At 45.2% G+C, this 23,275-nt stretch overlaps 1 protein-coding gene across 1 annotated transcript in view; it reads right to left on the bottom strand.

The window, feature by feature from the left end:
- The window catches only part of fam13a (family with sequence similarity 13 member A), a 196,231-nt gene that overhangs the window by 107,842 nt on the left and 65,114 nt on the right, over positions 1-23,275 (bottom strand). The window contains exons 5-6 of the mRNA XM_078529154.1: positions 21,044-21,191; positions 1,086-1,187 (exon numbers count right to left, since the gene is read on the bottom strand). Of these exons, the coding sequence (XP_078385280.1) occupies positions 1,086-1,187; positions 21,044-21,191 (250 nt within the window). The remainder of the gene's footprint in view (positions 1-1,085; positions 1,188-21,043; positions 21,192-23,275) is intronic.

Genomic DNA, 23,275 nt, shown 5'->3' with positions numbered 1-23,275 from the left:
CAGGCAAGTATCAGTCACTTTGAAACATCAATATTTGACAGAGCACACTCGCGACCCCACTGAGTCCTCTTGTTCCGCCCGTGGATTAGGTTTATACAAATGTGTCCTACCCGCCTGCTCATTGCGCCCGTGCGCCGACCCAAAGATTGCACGGGTGCAGAAAGGGCTTTAAGTGGTCCGTTAATTAATGGCGGGCGCGCATTGGAGAGCATCGCGCGCCCGCCCAACGAAATATCACGATGGCGCTCAGTGACGTCGGGACGCTCGCCCGACATCACCGCGCGTCATTTTACCCGCGTGTGTGTGAGGCCCGCCCCTGCATGCCAACGGGAAAATTCGGCCCTAAATCTGATTCGAGTGCACTGAAGTGGACTACCCACCAGATGGCATTAGTGAAAAGAGGTGCGAGAGCTTTGTAGGCAGACGTTACAAAATAATGCCAAAAGCTCTTGGCCTAACCTTGAAACAGCTTCCTCTCCATGAGCTTTGAGATCAGAACACTCACAATGTAGACTACAAATGTGGCAGGCCACTGAGAACTGCTGTTGGCCATCTTAGATAAAGGACTCAGGCCCAGAACGGAAGAAGGACTTGCATTCTGCAGAATGTGAGAGAAATTGTCCCACCACTCAGGCCCCCCAAATGATCTCTCCTTGTGGGGTAACATCAATATCTCACCAGTATGTAAAGGGTGCAAGACTGAATAAGCACCTTCAAGAATTTCAAACTTCCGAAGCTAATGTTAAAATAGTCAAAAAAACCTATGTGTGGTGGAGCCTCGGTCTTTGTTAATGATTCCTGGACCGTAGCTCATGGAAATGTAGGAAGCAAAGGGGGTGAAGGAAAATCAAGTGGTCACTCATTGCCAGTCTACTCACACCACGCCTGGCACCAAAAAAACCATTCCCCCCCACGGCTTGGGAGCACATCTGGTAGCGACCACTGGGCTGCCGTGGTAGGGAAAGGATGAGATAATGGAGCTGAAAAACAGGAATTCACACCCACACAGGACATGAGACAAAGGAAGCACAAAAGCCACAAAGGCTAGAACGTTCAGTAAGCAAATCACAACCGATGATGCAAACCTTCTTTCTCTTTGGCAGCGATCTCGTTGCTTCTGCAGTTAAATCACTTGGCGACAGTGGACAGGGTCTGACTGTGAAGGCCACGTCACCACCTTGGGCTTCCTGCAGAAACAGTTTCAACAGTAAAAAAACATAATGAGTTGAAAGCGAAACGAACGCACAAATAGAGAAAGACCGCACTTTGAATTCTATGGAATAAATTACATTGAGTTTTCAGCCCCACCAGGTTTAGGTGGGGGGGTGCCAGCAAAGGCATGTAATTCAATCAAAACATGGCAAGAGCAAGTTTACACCATAAGAAAATGTTGAATGTTTACAATACCTTGAAGTTGTTGCATTTATTGGGAGGGAACCTTGCCTTCATTGAGGCCCTTAAATGGGAAATTAATGGCCGCTTAAGGGCTGTTTCCCACCCGGCCTCAATTTTCAGGCTGGTGGGAGGAGTTCAGGAGCAGGAGGGAAGCCCCGAAAAGTGGTCCTGTTCAGGCCTCGAACAGGAAGGGGTGGGAGAGCGTCTCCATCAACAGCCTCATTTCCAACATCGGATGTCCCCCAACTACAAGTCCGCCCTCTGCAGGTGCTCCCTTCCCACCCATGGCCTCTCCATCAAAACCCCCAGTGGACTAGTGGAAGGAAGGGACACGGCACAGAGGAATCTGACCACGTTGTCTCTACCTTGAAGTCAATGAGCTCCTTGCACTTGTTGTCTGCCAGTCACAGGAAACCCAGAGAGATTTCTTGTGATGAAGCAGATCATGAAATTTCATCTGGTTTTACCAGATTGCAGCAGTGGCATTGAAAACAACTTCGGCTCATTGAAGAAAGGCAGAGAAATATGTGGTTTAAAGTGTCAGCCGTAGCTCTGTAGAAGTAAGCTTGTTTCTCAATCAGTAGTTTGTTTTCAGGGATCTGAGTGCATAATCCAGGTTAACACTTCCAATGCCACACTGAGGGAGTGCTGCACTGTCAGAGGTGCCACATTTCATCAAACATTAAACCCTCTGCCCTCCCTGGCTGATGTAACTGATCCCATGTTCCAGAGGTCAAGGTAGAAGAGTGACCATCAATGGTGTTTGAATAACTGACCTGCCTGATTCAGGCAACCATCCAGCAGACAGTTCAGTGAAGATAGCGGAGATTGCTTGCACACAATATAATGGGGAATTCCCAAGCATCAACAAATCGGCCATCTGGGTATTTGTTGAGCTGCAAGCGTTGGATTTCTAATTGCGTACACCAACAAGGTTTCAGGAAAAAGAATTCGCCATGGTTTTTCCTTTGATGCAGCATTATTTAGAAGATGAGTATTGGAGCAATTGCCATGAGGTTTCAACGAGTATTGAACAAGCTTAGATTAAGGCCACGGTATCCCGGAAGGCAAAATGCAGTAAAACGTGGAAATGACTGGTGCTGCTCCGGATTGGAGTTCCATTTTAAGATATACAAGACCAGTTCCGCTCCCGGCACAGCAGTGTGGGGCTACCCTGCACCCTCAATTGGCAAAACCTCTCTGATGAGATTTTGCAAATTGTTCTGAAACTTCTCCCATTGCCTGAGTCCATCAGGTTAAAAAGAGGAACATGTTCGCCCTGGTAAAGGTTTGGGGATGAGGACCTTTGAGCTAGTATAGATTCTATCGGAGCAGGATGACAGTGTACTGAAGCAAAATACTGCGGATGCTGGAAATCTGAAATAAAGAGAAAGAATGCTGGAAATACTCAGCAGGTGAGGCAGCGTCTGTGGAGAGAGGAAGATAATTTGCATTTCAGATGGATGACTTTTTGTCAGGATCCATGGTTAAATCATAGATGTGTGGTTTGGAGATGATATGGCATCAGTGAAGAATAATTGAGCATTGCCTCGGGTACAGATACTGACAAGTCTACGGGCAAAATTTTTACCTCGGTGGGCGGGCGCGCGCCCGACCCCTTTGAGCGCAATGATGTGGGGCGAGCGTCCCATCGCCAATGCGCAGTTGTGCGATATTTTAGTCGGCAGCCTGCCCGCTGACGAATGAAAGGCTTATTAAGGCCATTAACCAGATAACAAAAAGAAATTTTATGCCGTCCGTCCAACCTTATGGTCGGCAGGGCAGGCGAAATGGCCAAGCGGCCTTTGCACTTTTTTGGGAAACCTCATCCACGGGCGGGATGAGGTTTCCTAAAGCAAATAAAAATAAAATTAAAATTTTTAAATTTAATTAATGACATGTCCCTGCTCATGTGACAGAATCACATGGAGGGGACAGTTTTAGAGCATTTTTCATTTCTTCATTACTTTTTTAAAACTCTTCATCTCCCCGAGGCAGCTCGATGCCTCAGGGAGATTATTGAGCGTGCATGCGCGAAGTTCGCTCTCACCCCACTCGCCCTCCTCTCCCCGCCCGCACAGGCAATGCTGAGCGCTGCCCCTCGCATTTCATCCCTCCACATGCGGGATGAGATTTCCTGAAGCATTTATAAAATGAATAAATACATTTTCTTAACTTTAAAAACATGTCCCAACTTAATATTTATTAATAAAAACAAAAAACTACTGCAGATGCTGGAAATCCAAAACAAAAACAGAATTACCTGGAAAAACTCAGCAGGTCTGGCAGCATCGGTGGAGAAGAAAAGAGTCGACGTTTCAAGTCCTCATGACCCTTCAACAGAACTGAAGTATAGTTAGGAGAGGGGTGAAATATAAGCTGGTTTAAGGTGGGGGGGCGGGGGGAGAGAAGTTGAGGGTGGGGTGGCTGTAGGGACAAGCAAGCAGTGATAGGAGCAGATAATCAAAAGATGTCACAGACAAAAGGATCAAAGAGGTGTTGAAGGTGGTGATATTATCTAAATGAATGTGCTAATTAAGAATGGATGGCAGGACACTCAAGGTATAGCTCTAGTGGGGGCGGGGTGGAAAGACTGACAAGGTATTAGTTGTAGATTTAAAAATAATGGAAATAGGTGGGAAAAGAAAAATCTATATAAATTATTGAAAAAAACAAAAGGGAGGGGGAAGAAATGGGGTGGGGATGGGGGGAGGGGGAGTTTAAGATCTAAAGTTGTTGAATTCAATATTCAGCCCGGAAGGCTGTAAAGTGCCTAGTCGGAAGATGAGGTGCTGTTCCTCCAGTTTGCGTTGGGCTTCACTGGAACAATGCAGCAAGCCAAGGACAGACATGTGGGCAAGAGAGCACGGTGGAGTGTTAAAATGGCAAGCGACAGGGAGGTTTGGGTCTTTCTTGCGGACAGACCGCAAGTGTTCTGCAAAGCGGTCGCCCAGTTTGCGTTTGGTCTCTCCAATGTAGAGGAGACCGCATTGGGAGCAACGAATGCAGTAGACTAAGTTAGGGGAAATGCAAGTGAAATGCTGCTTCACTTGAAAGGAGTGTTTGGGCCCTTGGACGGTGAGGAGAGAGGAAGTGAAGGGGCAGGTGTTGCATCTTCTGCGTGGGCATGGGGAGGTGCCATAGGTGGGGGTTGAGGAGTAGGGGGTGATGGAGGAGTGGACCAGGGTGTCTCGGAGGGAACGACCCCATGGAATGCCGCCAGGGGGTGAAGGGAAGATGTGCTTGGTGGTGGCATCATGCTGGAGTTGGCGGAAATGGCGGAGGATGATCCTTTGAATGCGGAGGCTGGTGGGGTGATAAGTGAGGACAAGGGGGACCCTATCATGTTTCTGGGAGGGAGGAGAAGGCGTGAGGGCGGATGCACGGGAGATGGGCCGGACACGGTTGAGGGCCCTGTCAACGACCGTGGGTGGAAAACCTCGGTTAAGGAAGAAGGAGGACATGTCAGAGGAACTGTTTTTGAAGGTAGCGTCATCAGAACAGATGCAACGGAGGTGAAGGAACTGAGAGAATGGGATGGAGTCCTTACAGGAAGCGGGGGTGTGAGGAGCTGTGGTCGAGGTAGCTGTGGATCCAAGGCTTGTAATGGATATTGGTGGACAGTCTATCACCAGAAATTGAGACAGAGAGGTCAAGGAAGGGAAGAGAAGTGTCAGAGATGGACCATGTGAAAATGATGGAGGGGTGGAGATTGGAAGCAAAATTAATAAATTTTTCCAGGTCCCGGCGAAAGCATGAAGCAGCACCGAAGTAATCATCGATGTACCGGAGAAAGAGTCGTGGGAGGGGGCCTGAGTAGGACTGGAACAAGTAATGTTCCACATACCCCATAAAGAGACAGGCATAGCTGGGGCCCATGTGGGTACCCATAGCCACACCTTTTATTTGGAGGAGGTGAGAGGAGTTAAAGGAGATATTGTTCAGTGTGAGAACAAGTTCAGCCAGACGGAGGAGAGTAGTGGTGGATGGGGATTGTTCGGGCCTCTGTTCAAGGAAGAAGCTAAGGGACCTCAGACCATCCTGGTGGGGGATGGAGGTGTAGAGGGAATATTTATTATGCTATTTTTGTGCCTGAATAGTAAACTTGCACTTGGACACCATACTTGAGCCTGAATTATTTAACAAGGAGCTATTTAACTGCTTAAAAAAAGGTTTCCCTTGATGAAGCAACTTCAGCCCAATCACGTCAGTCATAGAAATATCTGTTTTAGGGTGCCAGCCATGACTCAGTGGAAGCTTGGAATCAGAAGGTTGTGGGTTCCTGCCCACCCAGGTCCCAGTTCTGATGAAGGCTCATTGACCTCAAATGTTAACCCTGAATGTCTCTCCACAGACACTGTCAGACCCGTGGAGTGTCTCTCGAGTATTTTTGTTTAAGAGTGTGGAATTTGCTACTACAGAAAGTGGTTGAGACAAGTAGCTTAGATGTTTTCAAGGGAAACTAGACAAGCCTATGAGAGAAACAGAGACAGAAAGATATATTGAAAGGCTGAGATGAGATAAATGGAATGGGAGGAGACTCGTGTGAATGATAAACACCAACACAGACTAGTTGGACCGAATGATTACTTTGTTTGCTGAATATTCTATGTAAATGCTGAAGCAGTTAATTTTGTTTTTTAAGTAGGCAAGAACAGGGTCAGGCTTGATTGTGATGACTCCGGAGTTGAATATCCACTGACGCTCGCTCAAGGAATAGGCACTCAGGCAAGATACAGGGGAGTAGGACAGTGCCTCAGAACCTGTATCCCAGTCAAAGATGGAACCTTCAAGGAAGAGCGAAGAGAAAATAAAGAAGAACAAAGGGTCTGCCATGTTGTGACAGATGGTGGAATCGTTGAGCCTAAAAATTCATCCAAGATTAAATTAAGACAGTAAATTTGGCCGGCAGCTCCTGGCACTCTCCATATCTTTGCGCCAAAGGCGATTTTTTTTTTTATTAAGTGATAAAGCAAAGTCTAATGTAACAACAATGCCTTAAAAGTTGGGGACATCTTCAACCACAGAATATTAGCCTGGAATGAAAAGAGTCCTGTGAGTGCCCCCTTTGTAAAGCACAGATGACATATAAACAGCTTCTGGTTTAGACAAAGGAAAGAGAAATACTTCCAGAAGACCCAAGAAGGATAAGGACTCCTGCTGAGAGCCCTTCTCCCTGTAGTAGTAGGGTCTGGTACATACAGGGTTAATATGGGACTGAGTACAGCACTGCCCACACAGTGATATAAGAAAGCACGTAATCCAGAGTCAGGATCGGTCTAGAGATGTGTAAAGATCTAGGATGGATTCAGCTCCAAGCTGTACCCGCTACTATATATGTATATAGTTATAAGTTGTTAATAAAGACACTGTTAATATGCTTAAGATTATGAAGCTTACACCACGGTGTCTGAAGCAGGATTCTTCACTCCCTTCTCCTCTTACTCCATCTATGAGCAGCTTGTCCTTCCCTTTGCTGTTTCTGTTCCAAATCCCTCTAATGCTGCAGTCCAAGGAGAATTGCAACTGTAGCCCCCATGACTGGGAGCAAGTGGTGTTCCCGGCGCCCTTGCAGTCACAACTAATGCCCACCCCACGTGCACCAACACTCCCCCTCTGCAGACTGCACCAACACCAGCACTTCCACAAGCTCAAACAGAGCCAGTAGAAAGTAAACAGCAACCGACCTGCAAGTTTTTGATAGCACTGGTGGTGCTTCCTGCTCTGAACACATGTTTGATTGTGCGAGGTTAGAAGAGGGTTATTAGCTGGAGCGATATGGTTGCAAATGGCATCAAATCAGCATAACGCGCAGACTGACATCACAACCTGCCCACTTTGCATATTTCCAGCACATACTCCTAACCCCCGCGCTCAAGGCCTCACCAAGATGGAGTGCAATGTACACCCCACACTACAAGTGTGCATCAAAAACAAAAATAGCTGGAAAAAAACTCAGCAGGTCTGACAGCATCTGCAGAGAGGAACACAGTTAACGTTTCGAGTCCGTGTGACTCTTCACCAGATGCTGCAGTCCAAGGAGATCTTCTGGTGAAGAGTCATACGGACTCGAAACGTTAACTGTCTTCCTCTCCGCAGATGCTGTCAGACCTGCTGAGTTTTTCCAGCTGTTTTTACTTTTGTTTCAGGTTTCCAGCATCCGCAGTATTTTGCTTTTATCTACAAGTGTGCAGGCCTGGCACGGACACCATTTTGGCACCAAGATGACATCCGTAGGACCAAAACTGCGGGCGAATCGGGACCCAGTTTTGCAGCCAGGGGGTGGGACTTTCTGGCTCCTGCCTGCCCCCGGGATCATACAGTCCTCCCGAAAGTCAACAGACTATTGGCTGGGCCACTGAATCTCCAGTGGCAGGTCCCACCACCCGGCTGTAAAAGCCTGGCTACACTGTCTGAATTGTCTCAAACTGAATATTTTCCACAGGCAAATCAATCCTCTCACTATCTTTCTCAGTCCTTTGAGAATTTAGTGATGGTGAGCAAGCTTACGTCAAGATCAGCCTGAAGCAGACAGCATTGTTGCATATTCTGATAGGACCAAGTCAGTACAACATCTTAATTGCAACATTGGCTACGTTTCAAAAGTTATTCATTGGCTGTAAAGTGCCCTGGGACATCATGGAGTCATGAAAAGTGCTACATAAATGCAAGCTCCTTTTTTAATATTTACAAAGACTGAGATTTCCACCAGCACACACACAAAAAAGCACCATTTCTGCTGCTTGAGTTTATCTGGCCTCAATTGATCTATCGGCCAACTGCTCAATAATTCGCCTCATCCTCATGTGTTCTTATTTCTATTCCTGTATGTACATCAATCAGACACATGAACTCTCCATCAAGGTTTCCGTATTAAATCCAATTCAAAATCAGAAATCATCAGTATTAACAGGAAACCAAACTTAAGTTCTTATAAAAACGTACAACCGAGAGGCTTCTTTAGTTGAACAACAAACTTTATTTACATCGCTGTTGGATTAGCTACCTAATTCCAGCAAGGCGACAATACACTCCCCCAAGGTTGGGAAAACTTCACCCCCTTATGGGATTCCCCATGCTCGGGGAATTGGCTGTTCTGAACACGTGACCCTTATTCAGTAAGGCCGGTCTTAAAGCAGCCATCCCCACAGTTGTATCTAATTATGCAGCAGGCATATGGCATGATGCATCATTCTAAATACATTAGTGTCACGTGTTTAAGGATTGGAGTGATGTTGGGTCGGGTCCAGCATGATGCTAATCACTCATAACAAACAATCCACTTCACAGCATGAGTGTGAGAGGTGTTACATTAAAAGGTGCTTCAGAAATTTCAGATGTATGAAAAAATTATGGTTATGGATCTTTAATGGGTTGCCACTTTAAAGGTTTCTGCTGTGTCACTTAGCGATCCGCTATTTCGATATTTGCTTTGCAAGGCAATTAGAGGTTATTAACATCATTAGGTACTTCTAGGGTTTTGGCCATAATAACAGGGACACATTTTACCATCATTTCCACACATAAGTGGGCACTCATATTGCTGCTTTGCTGACTGAATATGTTGGTACAAAAAAATGAATAGTAAAATGAGTGGAAAGACTAGAGAAACTGCAATCCTTCACCTTAACGCTCGGAAGGTTCAAGGGCGATTAGGTAAGTGTGTTCAAAATTACAAGATTTTGTTGAGAGTGGATAGGGACTATTGGCACTGAGATCACTGAGGCTCATAGGAGTAGAGTTGTGCTCGTCAACACACGTCACCCACATGAAAGTTTCTAGAGTGTCAAAAAGGGTTTGCACTGTGCACTGATAAAGAAAGAACTGGGATTTCTAACAATGGAGGTGCCATTATACTACTGGATGTATTCTACAGGCCTCCAACAATTGGAAAGATATCGAAGGACAAATTTGCAAAGAAATTATAGAGAGGTGCAAAAACTATAGAGTATTTATACTGGGGGACTTTAATTACCCTAATTTCGGCTGGGCTAGTAACAGTGTAAAATGCAGAGATGGGGAAGGGTTTCTGAATGGTGTTCAGGAGAATTTTCTAGATCAGCATGTTTTCGGCCCAATAAGGGATGAGGCATTGCTGGATCTGATTCTCGGGAATGAGGTTGAACAACTGGGTCAAGTGTCGGAACATTTAGGGGACAGAGATTATAGGTGTCATAAGGTTTAGGTTAGGATTGGAAAAGGAGAAAGAGCAATCCAGAGTAAAAATAATTAACTGGGGAAGAACTATAATTTCAATGGGGTGAGAACAGATCTGGCCCAGGTAAATTGGAATCAAAGATTGTCACAGAACAATGGGTAGCCTTTAAGAGCAGGTGCTTTGGGTATAGTTGAGGTATGTTCCCATGAAGGGGAAAGGTGGGACAAACAAAACTAGAGTGCCCTGGATGATGAGAGAGATAGAGAGTAAGATGAACTAGAAAAAAGGTGCATACGACAGATGCCAGACTGATAATACAAGTGACCAGGTTGAATAGAAAAGGTTCAGTGGGGAAGTGAAAAAGAAGTAAGAGCAGAATAGAGTATGAGCAGAGACTGGTAGCCAACATAAAAAGGAATCCAACAGTCTTCTATAGACATAAGGCCTATAGTGGGGTCAGTTAGGGTCCAAACTAGAGATTTACACATGGAAGCAGAGGATATGGAGCACGGCTGAGGTACTAAATGAATACTTTGCATCTGACTTTACCAAGGAAGAAGATGCTGCCAAAGTCGGAGTGAAAGAGGAGGTATTTGAGACACTGAATGGGCTGAAGAATTGATAAGGCGGAGGTATTAGAAAGCTTGGCTGTTTTTAATAAGTTACTCAGACTAGGTAAGATGCATTCAAGGATGCTGAGGGAATTAAGGATGAAAATAGCAGAGGCACTGGCCATAATCTTCCAATCCTCCGTAGCTACAGAGGACTGGAGAATTGCAAACGCTACACCCTTGTTCAAAGCAGGGAAAGATCCAGTAGGTCTTCTGAAGAGAAAATGACAGCAGTGGAAACACGAACAGTAGTGTCCAATTGGCCCCGGGGTGACTGAAACATACAGGAGAGATCCCACCTCTCTTATTCATCTTAAGGTCGTCAGCGCTCTCTGTTGATTCTCTTTCCAACAAAGGCCATCATCATTGAATAGGTTGGCACCACTATCAACAACAACATTCAACAACAATTTGAATTTATATGGTACCTTTATCGTAAGCACTTCACCGGAGCATTAGCAAAAGAAATTGACACTGAATCACATAAGGAGATATCAGGACAGGTGACCAAAAGCTTGGTCAAAGAGGTGGATTTTAAGGAGCATTTTAACGGTAGAGAGAGAGAGAGAGAGGGAGAGAGGCGGAGAGGTTTAGGGAGGGAATTCTAGAGCTTAGTGCAAATGCAGCTGAAGACTTCAGCACCGACACTGGAGTGAAAGAAATCTGGATGTACAAGAGGCTAAAATCGGAGGTGTGCATTGATCTTCATATTTTTTTTTAAAAAGGACCCATCACCAAGGTGAAAAGGCACTGTTCCTCAGAATAATTGCGTAAGCTTGATTAAACTGTACATGTGTACAGTAAACAGGTTATTTTAAGTCAAAGCACGTGGCCCCACAGGTTGGAAATGAGTCAAGGGAATTTTAGCAATCTAAGAGAGCCTATTTTGGGACATATTTTATTTAAAGGATTGAGGCAATTGCAGTTCTGTCTGAACACAAAGTTGTTTATGTCTTTCCTCATATTGCCCATATTCATCTGACCTTGAGCTAGGCATTTTGATTCCAGTTGCTTGGATTAATATGCAGGGTGCTAAACTAAACACTAAAACAGATTGTTAACCTTCAAAAGGCAAATGCGACCATGAAAAAGCAATGGACACCTGAATTTATTGCAATTACAGAATGTACTGGATTTTTAACCAATAACTGTGGACAGACCAGAGAAGCTGGGATTTTTCTCCTTAGAACAGAGTGGAGATGTAATGGACCACGGTCAAAATTATGAATGGTTTCCAGAGAGTAAATAAGGAGAAACTTTTCTGCAGGCAAGAGGTTCAATACTTGGCAAAAGAACTAGGGGGTAGATAAGAATTTTTTTAACTGCTGTGAGTTATGATCTGGAATGCACTGCCTGATAGGACAATGGAAGCAGACTCAATGGTGACTTTCAAAAGGGAATTGGATAAATACTTGAAAAGGGGAAATATAAATTGCAGGGTAAGAACAGGAGGGTGGAACTAACTGTATAGCTTTTTCAAAGAGCTGGCAGTCACAATGGGCCAAATGGCCTCTTCCTGCAATGTAAAATTCAATGATAACATCTTTGGCAACAATTTTTCTTCTAAAAAAAAAATGCTTTGTGCCTTAGTCAACTTTCTTATCCAGTCGGAAAAGGCATTTTATCTGTAAAATTATTACACTGCCTTTACTGATAAGTTGCCCCAAAAATCTAATCAGTCATAAACCAGAAGTGCATCCAATCTGTGGGAATATACATCTTGTTTTGAATAAGTATAGCTTTTATTCACACTACATAGCTCATAAAACACCTCCGCCAACTATGTGCCACCATATGCAAAGACAAATCCATCCCGTGGGTCCACTTCCTTGCAGCCTCTGTGTGTTAGTGATAAATAAATTCCATCCAGCTCTTATGTCGATTGCCACGCCATTTGGTATCCAGCCAGCTGTTCTATTTGTTCAAATTCCAGGGACTGCACTATTAATTGTATCTCAAACTGTGTCATGTACAAAAACATCTGTGGGAGCTTTTTCAGAAACAGGTCAACCTTTAAGATGTGCATTAAAGATGCAAATCTGCCCAGCTGAGGCTTTTATCATACATTTATGCTCTGTCAGCCTGAAGAGGGAATACGCAACAGAATCTCAAGGTGTTCGAGAGCCCCGTGAATATCGGCATTTTAAAGAACAAAGTGTAGCTTTTTGGAGTTTTCTTTGGGCATTGTAAACATTACATAAAATTTACAACTGAACAGCAGGCCATTCAGCCCTACTGGCTGGTATTTATCCTCCACACACACCTCCTCCCACCCTAACCCTCTCAGTGTAATCTTCTAATCCTTTCTCCCTGGTGGTGGCGTGCTGCAGTTCACTAAGGGAGTCCAAGTTGCTCTGGTAACATGCACATCATAGCCTGGACCAATAGGTAGTGATGGTAGAGGCTCCAACATTCTTTCCATCACATGGTTGACCAGGAATCTCTCCCACTCTATAGCTTACCATTGGCATGTGTTGGAAGGATTTACAGGTTGATACGCAACCTATTTGGCTGCATTACAAACACACATTCCTTGGCCACCAAGTTCTAGGGTGGGACTTTGGAACTTGGGTCTATTGGATTAGAGGCAAGGGTGTTTCCCCCTGCGTCACAAGGCCTCCAATTCCTTTCACCCTCCTATAACTCAACAACATCTCTGCTATTTGTCTGAACAACTCCATGTGATAGCAAGACAAACATTTCCAACACCCGCTGGGTGAAAAGGTTTCTCTGGAATTTCAGGATTATTACTATATTATGTTTATGACCCCTAGTTTTGGATTCCCCCACAATCTTCCCGACGCCGACCCTATAAAACCCGTTCATAATTTTATAGATATCCCGAAGACTTCTCCCCAGAAAAGACCCCATCCAGTAATCAACTCCACCAACATTTGTCCTTCATTGACCACATGACATTCTGGTTGTCAGGTTACCTTGTAACCTTCAACCTCCCCGCACCCCCCACCACCCCCATTAAATATCCTAAATAGCCAACTGGCAGCTAGAACTTTCTGTATCACAGTTTGTCAGTATCTGAGAGAATTTACATAGAGGTAAGTCTCTCTCGCTGTCATGAAATACCTTTATGACTATTTTTTATTTCACCACATTTCCATCCTCTGGATTTCATTAATGCATCGTTCTCTGGTTGACCCCTCGCCTATCAACCTCTGGAAAATTAATCTCATCCAAATTCTACTGCCTGCATCCTAACTCGCACCGAGTCCCATTCACCCAGCACCCATGTGCTCGCTGACCTACATTGTCTCCAGGACAATGCGTATTAAAATCCTTCCATGGCCTTGCCCACCCTTGAAACCTCCTCCAGGCTACTACCCTTCAAGAACTTTGCAGTCCTTTAATTCCAGCCTCTTGAGCATCCTCGATTTTAATATCTCCATCATTAGCAACCATATCTTCAGCTGGCTAAGCACTGGTTCCCTCCTTAAAACTCTCCACCTCTCTCCTCCTTTAAGTCGCTCAGGGCAGCATAGATTCTTCAGTTGGTGCACTCTTCAGTGTGCCACTGCCCAATAGCTTGGCCGACAGGCAACTGTTGGGACCCCTGCCACCTCCTCCGAATCCTTGAAGGCATCTGATTGCTCTTCCTTATCATTCTTCTTCTTCCTGAGCTCTCTGCACAAAGGTGGGTCCAACCCACAGTGCTAAGATCACCATCATGGGTAAGGCCATAAGACGTAGGAGAAGAAGAAGTAGGCCATTTGGCCCATCGAGTCTGCCCTGCCATTCAATGAGATCATGGCTGATCTGATAAGCCTCAAGGGGGATTAAGGCAAGGAGGCAGGTCCCCGTGCTCATGCACCAATCTGATCTGCACCAGCCATCCAACCAGGGCCAACTGGAATCTGAGTTGTTGTGGCAACATATACTTTTAAAAGCATGTTGTAATCCAGATCTATGGATAGCTTTTAAAAAATTCATTCATGGGGTGTGGGCTTCACTGGCTGGGCCAGCATTTATTGCCCATCCCTAATTGCCCTTGAGAAGGTGGTGGTGAGCTGCCTTCTTGAACCACTACAGTCCATGTGGTGTAGGTACACCCATGGTGCTGTTAGGAATGGGGTTCCAGGATTTTGACCCAGCGACAGTGAAGGAACGGCGATATATTTCCAAGTCAGGATGGTGAGTGACTCAGAGGGGAACTTCCAGGTGGTGGTGTTCCCATCTATCTGCTGCCTTTGTCCATCTAGATGTTAGTGGTGTTGGGTTTGGAAGGTGCTGCAGAAGGAGCCTTGGTGAATTTCTGCAGTGCATATTGTAGATGGTACACACTGCTGCTACTGTGTGTCGGTGGTGGAGAGAATGAATGTTTGTGGATGTGGTGCCAATCAAATGGGCTGCTTTGTCCTGGACGGTGTCAAGCTTCTTGAGTGTTGTGGAAGCTGCACTTTTCCAGGCAAGTGGGGAGTTTTCCATCACACTCCTGACTTGTGCCTTATAGATGGTGGATGGGTTTTGGGGAGTCAGGAGGTGGGTTACTCATTGTACTATTCCTAGCCTCTGACCTGCTCTTGTAGCCACAGTGTTTATATGGCTAGTCCAGTTCAAATTTCTGGTCAATGGTAATCCCCAGGATGTTGACAGTGGGGGATTCAGTGATGCTAATGCCATTGAACATCAAGGGGTGATGGTTGGATTCTCCCTTGTTGGAGATGATCATTGCCTGACACTTGTGTGGCATGAATATTACTTGCCACTTGTCAGCTCAAGCCTGGATATTGTCCAGGTCTTGCTGCATTTGCCCATGGACTGCTTCAGTATCTGAGGAGTCACAAATGATGCTGAACATCATGCAATCATCAGCGAACATCCCCATTTCTGACCTTCGATGGAAGGAAGGTCATTGATGAAGCAGCTGAAGATGGTTGGGCCAAGGACACTACCCTGAGGAACTCCTGCGGTGATGTCCTGGAGATGAGATGACTGACCTCCAACAACCACAACCATCTTCCTTTGTGCTAGGTATGACTCTGACCAGCGGAGAGTTTTCACCTGATTCCCATTGACTCCAGTTTTGCTAGGGCTCCTTGATGTCACACTCGGTCAAAAGAGGCCTTGATGTCAAGGACAGTCATTCTCAGCTCTCCTCAGGAGTTCAGCTCTTTTGTCCATGTTTGAACCAAGGCTGTAATGAGGTCAGGAGCTGAGTGACATTGGCAGAACCCAAACTGGGAGTCAGTGAGCAAGTTATTGCTAAGCAAGTGCCGCTTAATAGCAATGTTGATAACCTCTTCCACTACTTTGTTGATGATCGAGAGTAGACTGATGGGGTAGTAATTGGCTGGGTTGGATTTGTCCTGCTTTTTGTGTACAGGACATACCTGGGCTATTTCCACATAGCCGGGTAGATGCCACTGTTGTAGCTGTACTGGAACAGCTTGACTAGAGGTGTGCCAAGTACTGCAGCAGAAGTCTTCAGTGCTATTGTCGGAATATTGTCAGGGCCCATAGCTTTTGCAGTATCCAATGCCATCTGGTGTTTCTTGATATCACGTGGAGTGAATTGAATTGGCTGAAGACTGGCATCTGTGATGCTGAGGATCTCCGGAGGAGGCCAAGATGGATCATCCACTCGGCAATTCTGGCTGAAGATTGTAGCAAACGCTTCCACCTTACCTTTTGCACTGATGTGCTGGGCTCCTCCACCATTGAGGATGGGAATACTTGTGGAGCCTCCTCCTCCAGTGAGTTGTTTAATTGTCCACCACCATTCACAACTGGATGTGGCAGGACTGCAGAGCTGAGATCTGATCCGTCGGTTGTGGGATTACTTATCTCTGTCTATCACTTGCTGCTTATGCTGTTTGGTATGCAAGTAGTCCTGTGCTGTAGCTTCACCAGGTTGACACCTCATTTTTAGGTATGCCTGGTGCTGCTCCTGGCATGCCCTCATGCAGTTTTCATTGAACTAGGGTTGATCCCCTGGCTTGATGGTAATGGTAGAGTGGGGGATATGCCGGGCCATGAGGTGACAGATTGTGTTTGAGTACAATTCTGCTGCTGCTGATGGCCCACAGCGCCTCATGGATGCCCGCTCTTGGGTTGCTAGGTGTGTTCGAAATCTATCCCATTTAGCACGGTGGTAGTGCCACACAACATGATGGAGGGTATCCTCAATGTGAAGCTGGGGCTTTGTCTCTACAAGGACTGTGTGATGGTCAATCCTACTGATACTGTCATGAACAGATGCATCTGCAGCAGGCAGGTTGGTGAGGATGAGGTCAAGTATGTTTTTCCCTCTTGTTGGTTCCCTCACCACCTGCCACAGACCCAGTCTAGCAGCTATGTCATTTAGGTCTCGGCCAGCTCGGTCAGTAGTGGTGCTACCGAGCTGCTCTTACTGATGGACATTGAAGTCCTCCACCCAGAGTACATTCTGCGCCCTTGCCAGCCTTAGTGTTTCCTCCAAGTGGTCAACATGGAGGAGAACTGATTCATCAGCTGAGGGAGGGCGAGGGCAGTACTTGGTAATCAGCAGGAGGTTTCCTTGCCCATGTTTGACCTGATGCCATGAGACTTCATGGGTTCTGGAGTCGATATTGAGGACTCCCAGGGCAACTCCCTCCTGACTGTTTACCACTGTGCCGCCACCTCTGCTGGGTCTGTCCTGCCGGTGGGACAGGACATACCCAGGAATGGTGATGGTGGCGTCTGGGACATCATCGGTAAGGTATGATTCCATGAGGATGACTATGTCAGGCTGTTGCTTGACTAGTCTGTGAGACAGCTCTCCAATTTTGGCACAAGCCCCTAAATGTTAGTGAGGAGGACTTTGCAGGGTTGACAGGGCTGAGATTGCCATTGACATTTCCAGTGCCTAGGTCAATGCCAGGTGGTCTGTCCGGCTTTATTCCTTTTTTGTGACTTTGTAGCGGTTTGTTATAACTGAATATCTTGCTAGGCCATTTGAGAGTGCATTTAAGAGTCAACCACATTGCTGTGGCTCTGGAGTCACATGTAGGCCAGGCCAGGTAGGATGACAAATTTCCTTCCCTAAAGGACATTAGAGAACCTTAGAGACATTAGTGATGGTAGAGGCTCCAATTTCCTTCCATCACATGGCTCGCCAGGAATCTCTCCCATTCTTACTGCCTGCCATTGATGTGTGTTGGAAGAATTTACAAGTAGATAATCAGCCTGTCACGTTATCAACGCACCTTCCTTGGCCATCAAGTCCTGGAGTGGGACTTGAATCCAGAGCTTCTGGCTCAGAGGGAAGCTACCCACGGCGCCACAAGACCTTTTTCTTCCTTATCATGTTGAAGGTATTTGCCCAATGGTGGCTTCACGTTATCCTTCCAACTACCAAATCTACCACAAACCAAAAGCTGGCTGCTGTGCCTCAGTTGTTGGCAATCCTGCTTCTATGTCTGAAGGTCCTGGGTTCAAGCCCCACTCCAGAGACTTACATGCAAAATCTAGGTTTTAGTGCAGCACTGAGGAGGTGCTGCATTGTTGCCGAGGCTGCCTTTTGGATGTGGTGCTCAACTGAGAATCTGCCTCATTTGCTTGTATTACAACCGTAACTCCATTTCAAAAATACTTAGAAACATAGGAAATGTGCGGTACAGGGGGAGACCATGCAGTCTTTAATGTCTATGCCATATGAAAAAGAGCTAGCCATGTCTAATCCTGCTCTTGCCAGTAGCCCTGTAGGTTACTATACTTCATGCGCATATCTCTTTAGTTTTTAAATGTGACAAGGGTTTCTACCTTTACCACCATTTCAGGCAGTAAATTCCAGATGCACACCACCTTCTGGGAGAAAGCATTTCTCTTCAACTCCCCTCTAGTCCTTCTGCCAATTACTTTAAATCTACATTCCACTGGCTATTGACCTCTCTAAAGGAAATAGGTCCTTCCTATCCACTCCATCCAGGACCCTCTTCATTTTGTACAGCTCAATTAAATCTCCACTCAGTCTCCTCTGTTCCAAAGAAAGCTGCCTATCCAAACTTACCCCATAGTTAAAATTCTCCATCCCTGGCACCATCCTTGTAAATCTACTCTGTACCCTCTGTAGTGTGATCACATCTTTCCATTATTGTGGTGTCATGAACAATAAGCAATGGCCTCACTTAAATGGCTATCAAGCTCTTTAGGACATCCTGAGGTTGTGAAAGACATTACGGAAATGCAAATCTTTCTTGCTTACAGGCTTTTCATTGCACTCAGGCTCTGGCTGATCTCTGGGCCTCATTGTATCTTTGCTCAGTTCCAGCTCCTGGATTTGTCACTGAGCTCCTGTACCCGGAATCCAGTGAAGAGCTTGGCTACCCTACACCAAAGCCAAGTGGAAAGAGTTGGCACATGCCACCTTCACAACGTAACTGTGGAACGCACAGTGCCTGATGCTTTTCTTCGGTATGGCCCAGAGACACGTCGTTTCAGGGCTACTCTTGACCGGACAGCCAATGGCAGAAGTAGGTCCAAGGACTAGCTGCAAGGAGCGGTCAGAAATTCCCAACCCTGAAATGGATAGATTTCTGTTAGAGGAAGGTTTTTTAAAAAATTTATTCTTTCACGGGGTGTGGCTTGCTGGCTGGGCCAGCATTTGTGGCCGATCCCTCATGGCCACCATCAATGAGAAGGTGGTGGTGAAATCCCTTCTTGAACCGTTGCAATCCATGTGGTGTAGGTACGGCCAGGGTGCTGTTAGGGAGGGAGTTCCAGGATTTTGACCCGGTATTGAGGGATATGGAAGAATGGAGTTATGGTACAGATCTGTCATGATCAATCTGAATGGTGAAACAGGTGAGAGAGGCTGAACTGCCTTCTCCTGCTCCTATTAAGATTTTCTTCTGGCTTTCCCTTTTAAGAAGCCTTGTTTAAAAGCATTACCAAATAAGGATATAAGAGGTTGTAATGAATCCTAATTGGCTAACTACTGATTGATGCTGCAGTCAGGAGATTTCGGAATCCACACATGAAAGGTAATTCGTGGAGCATAGTTTAATTACAAATCTTGAAAGAATGAAGTAGGAAGATTGATTAACTTCTTGAAAGCAACCTGGTAACATTAAGTAACCGTGTCTATTTTCACAGTTTAATATCATTAACCTAACTCTCCTGACCTCATTCTTTCCCAATAAAGAATTGGGAATGCAGATGACATAGTGACTGCTTTCTGCTGGACATCTGGATTCAAATTTAACCCAGGTAAATTGAATGAAAGTCACCCCCACTAAAGACTCAGATCTTTGCCATGTGATAGCGAATGCAATTCCATAGCATAGCCCATGTTATTTGGGCAATCTCACTACAAGCAACATAAGATGGTTGATAAAAGCAAATACTGCAGATGCTGGAAATCTGAAACAAAAGCAGAAAATGCTGGAAAAACTCAGCAGGTCTAACAGCATCTGTGGAGAGAAAACACACAGTTAACGTTTCGAGTCCATATGACTCTTCTTCAGAGCTAAAGGGAAGTAAAGATGTGATGACATTTATACTGTTTAAGTGGAGCAGTTGAAGCTGGGTAGCAGGCCAGTGATAGGTGGAGGCAAAGGAGAGATTGCCAGAGATGTCATGGACAAAATGGCAAAGGGGTGTTAATGATGGTGGTACTGGCTAGAGGAGGTGCTGATGGTGGCATTAAGGTCAGAAAGCAGAATATGACAATAAAAGGCCTGCTATTATCACATTCTGCTTTCTTAATGACCTTAATGCCACCATCAGCACCTCCTCTAGCCAGTACCACTATCATTAACACCCCATTGCCATTTTGTCCATGACATCTCTGGCAATCTCTCCTTTGCCTCCGCCCTTCTAACCAGTTTCACCCTTTAAACAGTATAGATTTCATCACATCTTTACTTCTCTTTAGCACTGAAGAAGAGTCATACAGAGCCGAAATGTTAAGATGGTTGATGTAGGAGGTCAAAATGCTATACAATTTTAAGTAGGGGTGACATCTGAGATGAAGACACAATTGAAGCAGAGCTGAGTGAACTCTAGTTAGTTTCAGGAGTTAGGAAAGCTACTGACCATTGCCCTGCACCATTTGGTTTTACACGAAGCTAACCCACTCCTGTTAGTATATTTGTCCCTAAATTTATAATTCTCTTCTGGTGAAGTCACCTGCTCACCAAGGTGAGGGGAGGCGGGCAACCATTCCCATTTCAGGTATCTAGTCTCCCCATCTTCTTGGGCTGGCTGCAGTGTATCCAGCGACCATGTAAAGCCCCCTCCCCACTTTACCACAACCAAAGTGCCTTAAAACCATCCTCTGAAGAGCACCCTCCATTGAGCTAAGGCAGGCTCGTTCCCAACACTAACCAGGCCTCACAGATTCAGAATCACAGCTCGCTGCCAATTTAGGGCATCTTTGTGGCCAAGCACTCAATAAGAACCCAAAGATCCTTACCATCAGTGAGAGGGGGATCCTCATCACATTAATCCTAAGGTCAAGGCGTGGCATCAACACCCACTATGCCACACGAGCACCCCTATCAGATTTTTTTGTGCTGGGCACTTAGTATATCAAGAGACATGAGGAGCCATTTCCATCAATCTTTCTTTGGACTTTACTGCACTCTCAGTAAATGTCGTGGATTGCCATGACAACTGTTGTCAGCAAGCAAAGACTATGCACCAATAAAAACCACAAAATAAATGATTCCCACAAACTCATCCATGTAAAACAAGTTAGCGTTTTCTACATGTGCTGCGGTAAACAGATGATGGATCTACAACGGGTCCTGAACACCAGATTGACACTCATCATAGAAACAGGTCATTCGGCCCAACTCCACACCAGCCTCCTCCCGCTGAATTCCATCTAACCCTGTCAGCATAACCTTCGATCAAGCCTGTCTTTGTCTCAGAACTCCCTTACAGGATCAATTGCACTTACTTGCACAGTTATAACTCTAGTTTGGACTTTAGGTGGAGCTTCCATTTCGTCAACATTCTCGAAGAAGACATCGTAGTTCTCCAGCAGTGTGGCCATGAGCTTGTTGGAAATATTTTGTTCCTTTATTCCTTCAAAACCAGGGGAAACGCTGTCAGGTTGAAAAATGAGAAGTTACAATAAAGAACGGAATGCCAGTTATCCGCTTAATGCTTCTCCAAACTAACCAGTTAGCTGAACAGACAGAATTCTTCCTTTTTGTATAATTATCATCACCACATTACTTACCCATTTGTCAGCTGATTTATAAATGTTTATTGCCATATGACGTTTGAAGTAACGCACAGTTAATTAAATGATTCATTTATCGGAACAATCATGTTTCCTAAATGGCTGTAATAATGACATCGCTCTGTATCCAAGGTATGCTGGTTGCTGGAGCCAGTAGTGAAATAAATGCCTATCTCACTGCAGTTCCATCACACTACAATAACACTTCAGTTTAAATCATGTGATTCGATCACAAGACCCTGCCATCGCCATGACAACTGTTGTCACCAAGCAAAGACTATCCACCAAAAAAGAAGAATAAACCTTCCCCACAAACTCACCCATGTAAAACAGCTTAGCCTTTTCTGCTTGTTCTACTGCGTATAGACAACGGAGCCACTACAACTGGTTCTATACAGCACATTAATTAGAAAGGAATATGACAACTTGCATTTATTCCCCGTCATTAATGTGGTAAAATGTCCCAAAACGCTTCACAGGGTCATAATTGGACAAAACTTGACACCAATCTAGAGGAGATGCTGGGATGGGTGACCCAAAGCCTAGTCAAAGATGTAGGTTTTAAAATTTGCCTTAAAGGCAGAGACAAAGGAAGAGAAGTGGAGAGGTCTAGGGAAGGAATTTCATAGCTTAGGGGCCAGGTAGCCGAAGGCACAGCTGCCAATGGTGTGGGGTCAATGGTGCTGGGGGGGGGGGGGTGGGGAGAAGCACAAGAGACTAGAACTGGAGGAACGCTGGGTTCTCAGAGTTTTTGGAGTTGGCAGAGGAGACAGAGATAGGATGGTGCGAGGCCTTGGAGGGATTTGAGAATATTAAACGCTGAGGCAATGCTGGACCGGGGGCCAATGCAGGTCAGCTAGTGGAGATTTGATGGTGAACACGACTTGGTGCGATTTAGGATATGACTTCTGGATGAGCTTAAGTTTATGGAGGGTGGAAGTTGGAGGCCATCCAAGAGAGCAATGGAATAGACAAGTCTGGATACACCAGGAGAAATTCCTAAATAGGCTTATCCTAAACTTAACTTAGCATTTGTACAGTCCCATACTCGTAATCATTAAACTTCAGATCATTTTTCCTCACACTCAGTAATATCCATCTGCATCAATAAAATAATGAAACCTGGTAAGTGGGTCTAGGGATGTTATCAATAACAAATCAGTCTGCCATGGTGTTACACATTGAAGATCATGTCTTCAGGCAAAGTAGAATTAGACAAAATTCAGTCCACATTTTAAAGTAATTTCCATCTCATCTCTAAGGGTTTCTACCAATCTCCCACCACTGTCATGGCAGGAGATCGGGAGAAGGTACAGACATTATGTCCTTATTTTTATATCTCCATTATAAAATTTCTATTTCCATGTTTATAATGGGAGGTGCCTATGTAAACTTGCCACCATGTACTTGCATCCTCCTGCCAGAGGTGGCACTGCAGCACCTCTACGAGGGAGGGAAGGTGTAACAAGTGAAGAGGGCATTCAGTAGACCTCCACCAAACTGTGTTAACTGAATGCTATTACAATTGCACAGCTCTTCATTGAGGCTATTCCCTGCCTGGCTGATGCTCTTTAACTACAAAGCTGAAAAATAAATCTTTTAATTAAGAGCTTCCAGCTCACTGAGGGAGGCTTCAGGCCAGCCCATAGACAACAATTTGCTCTGAAAATTCTGCTCACGTTTTAACAGCTGTGACAAATTCCACCACAGCAGCTGAGACAATCCATAACATTCTAAAACAATCAACAATATTCTAAATCAACCAACACACAATATTCTAAAAAGAAAAGTCAATTTACCCTATCTCCCAACATTAACGTATCCTTTAAAAAGTTCCAGGATCCAGATCCAGATCCACCTCAGAGCGACAGAGATTGAGGGGCGACTTGATAGAAGTTTACAAAATTATGAGTGGCATGGACAGAGTAGATAGTCAGGAGCTTT

The sequence above is a fragment of the Cetorhinus maximus genome, chromosome 1, assembly GCF_964194155.1.
Source record: "Cetorhinus maximus chromosome 1, sCetMax3.hap1.1, whole genome shotgun sequence".
In the NCBI taxonomy this organism is placed as follows: domain Eukaryota; kingdom Metazoa; phylum Chordata; class Chondrichthyes; order Lamniformes; family Cetorhinidae; genus Cetorhinus; species Cetorhinus maximus.
The sequence above is the reverse complement of the archived record's forward strand: the minus strand, read 5'-3'. Positions and strand labels throughout refer to the sequence as shown.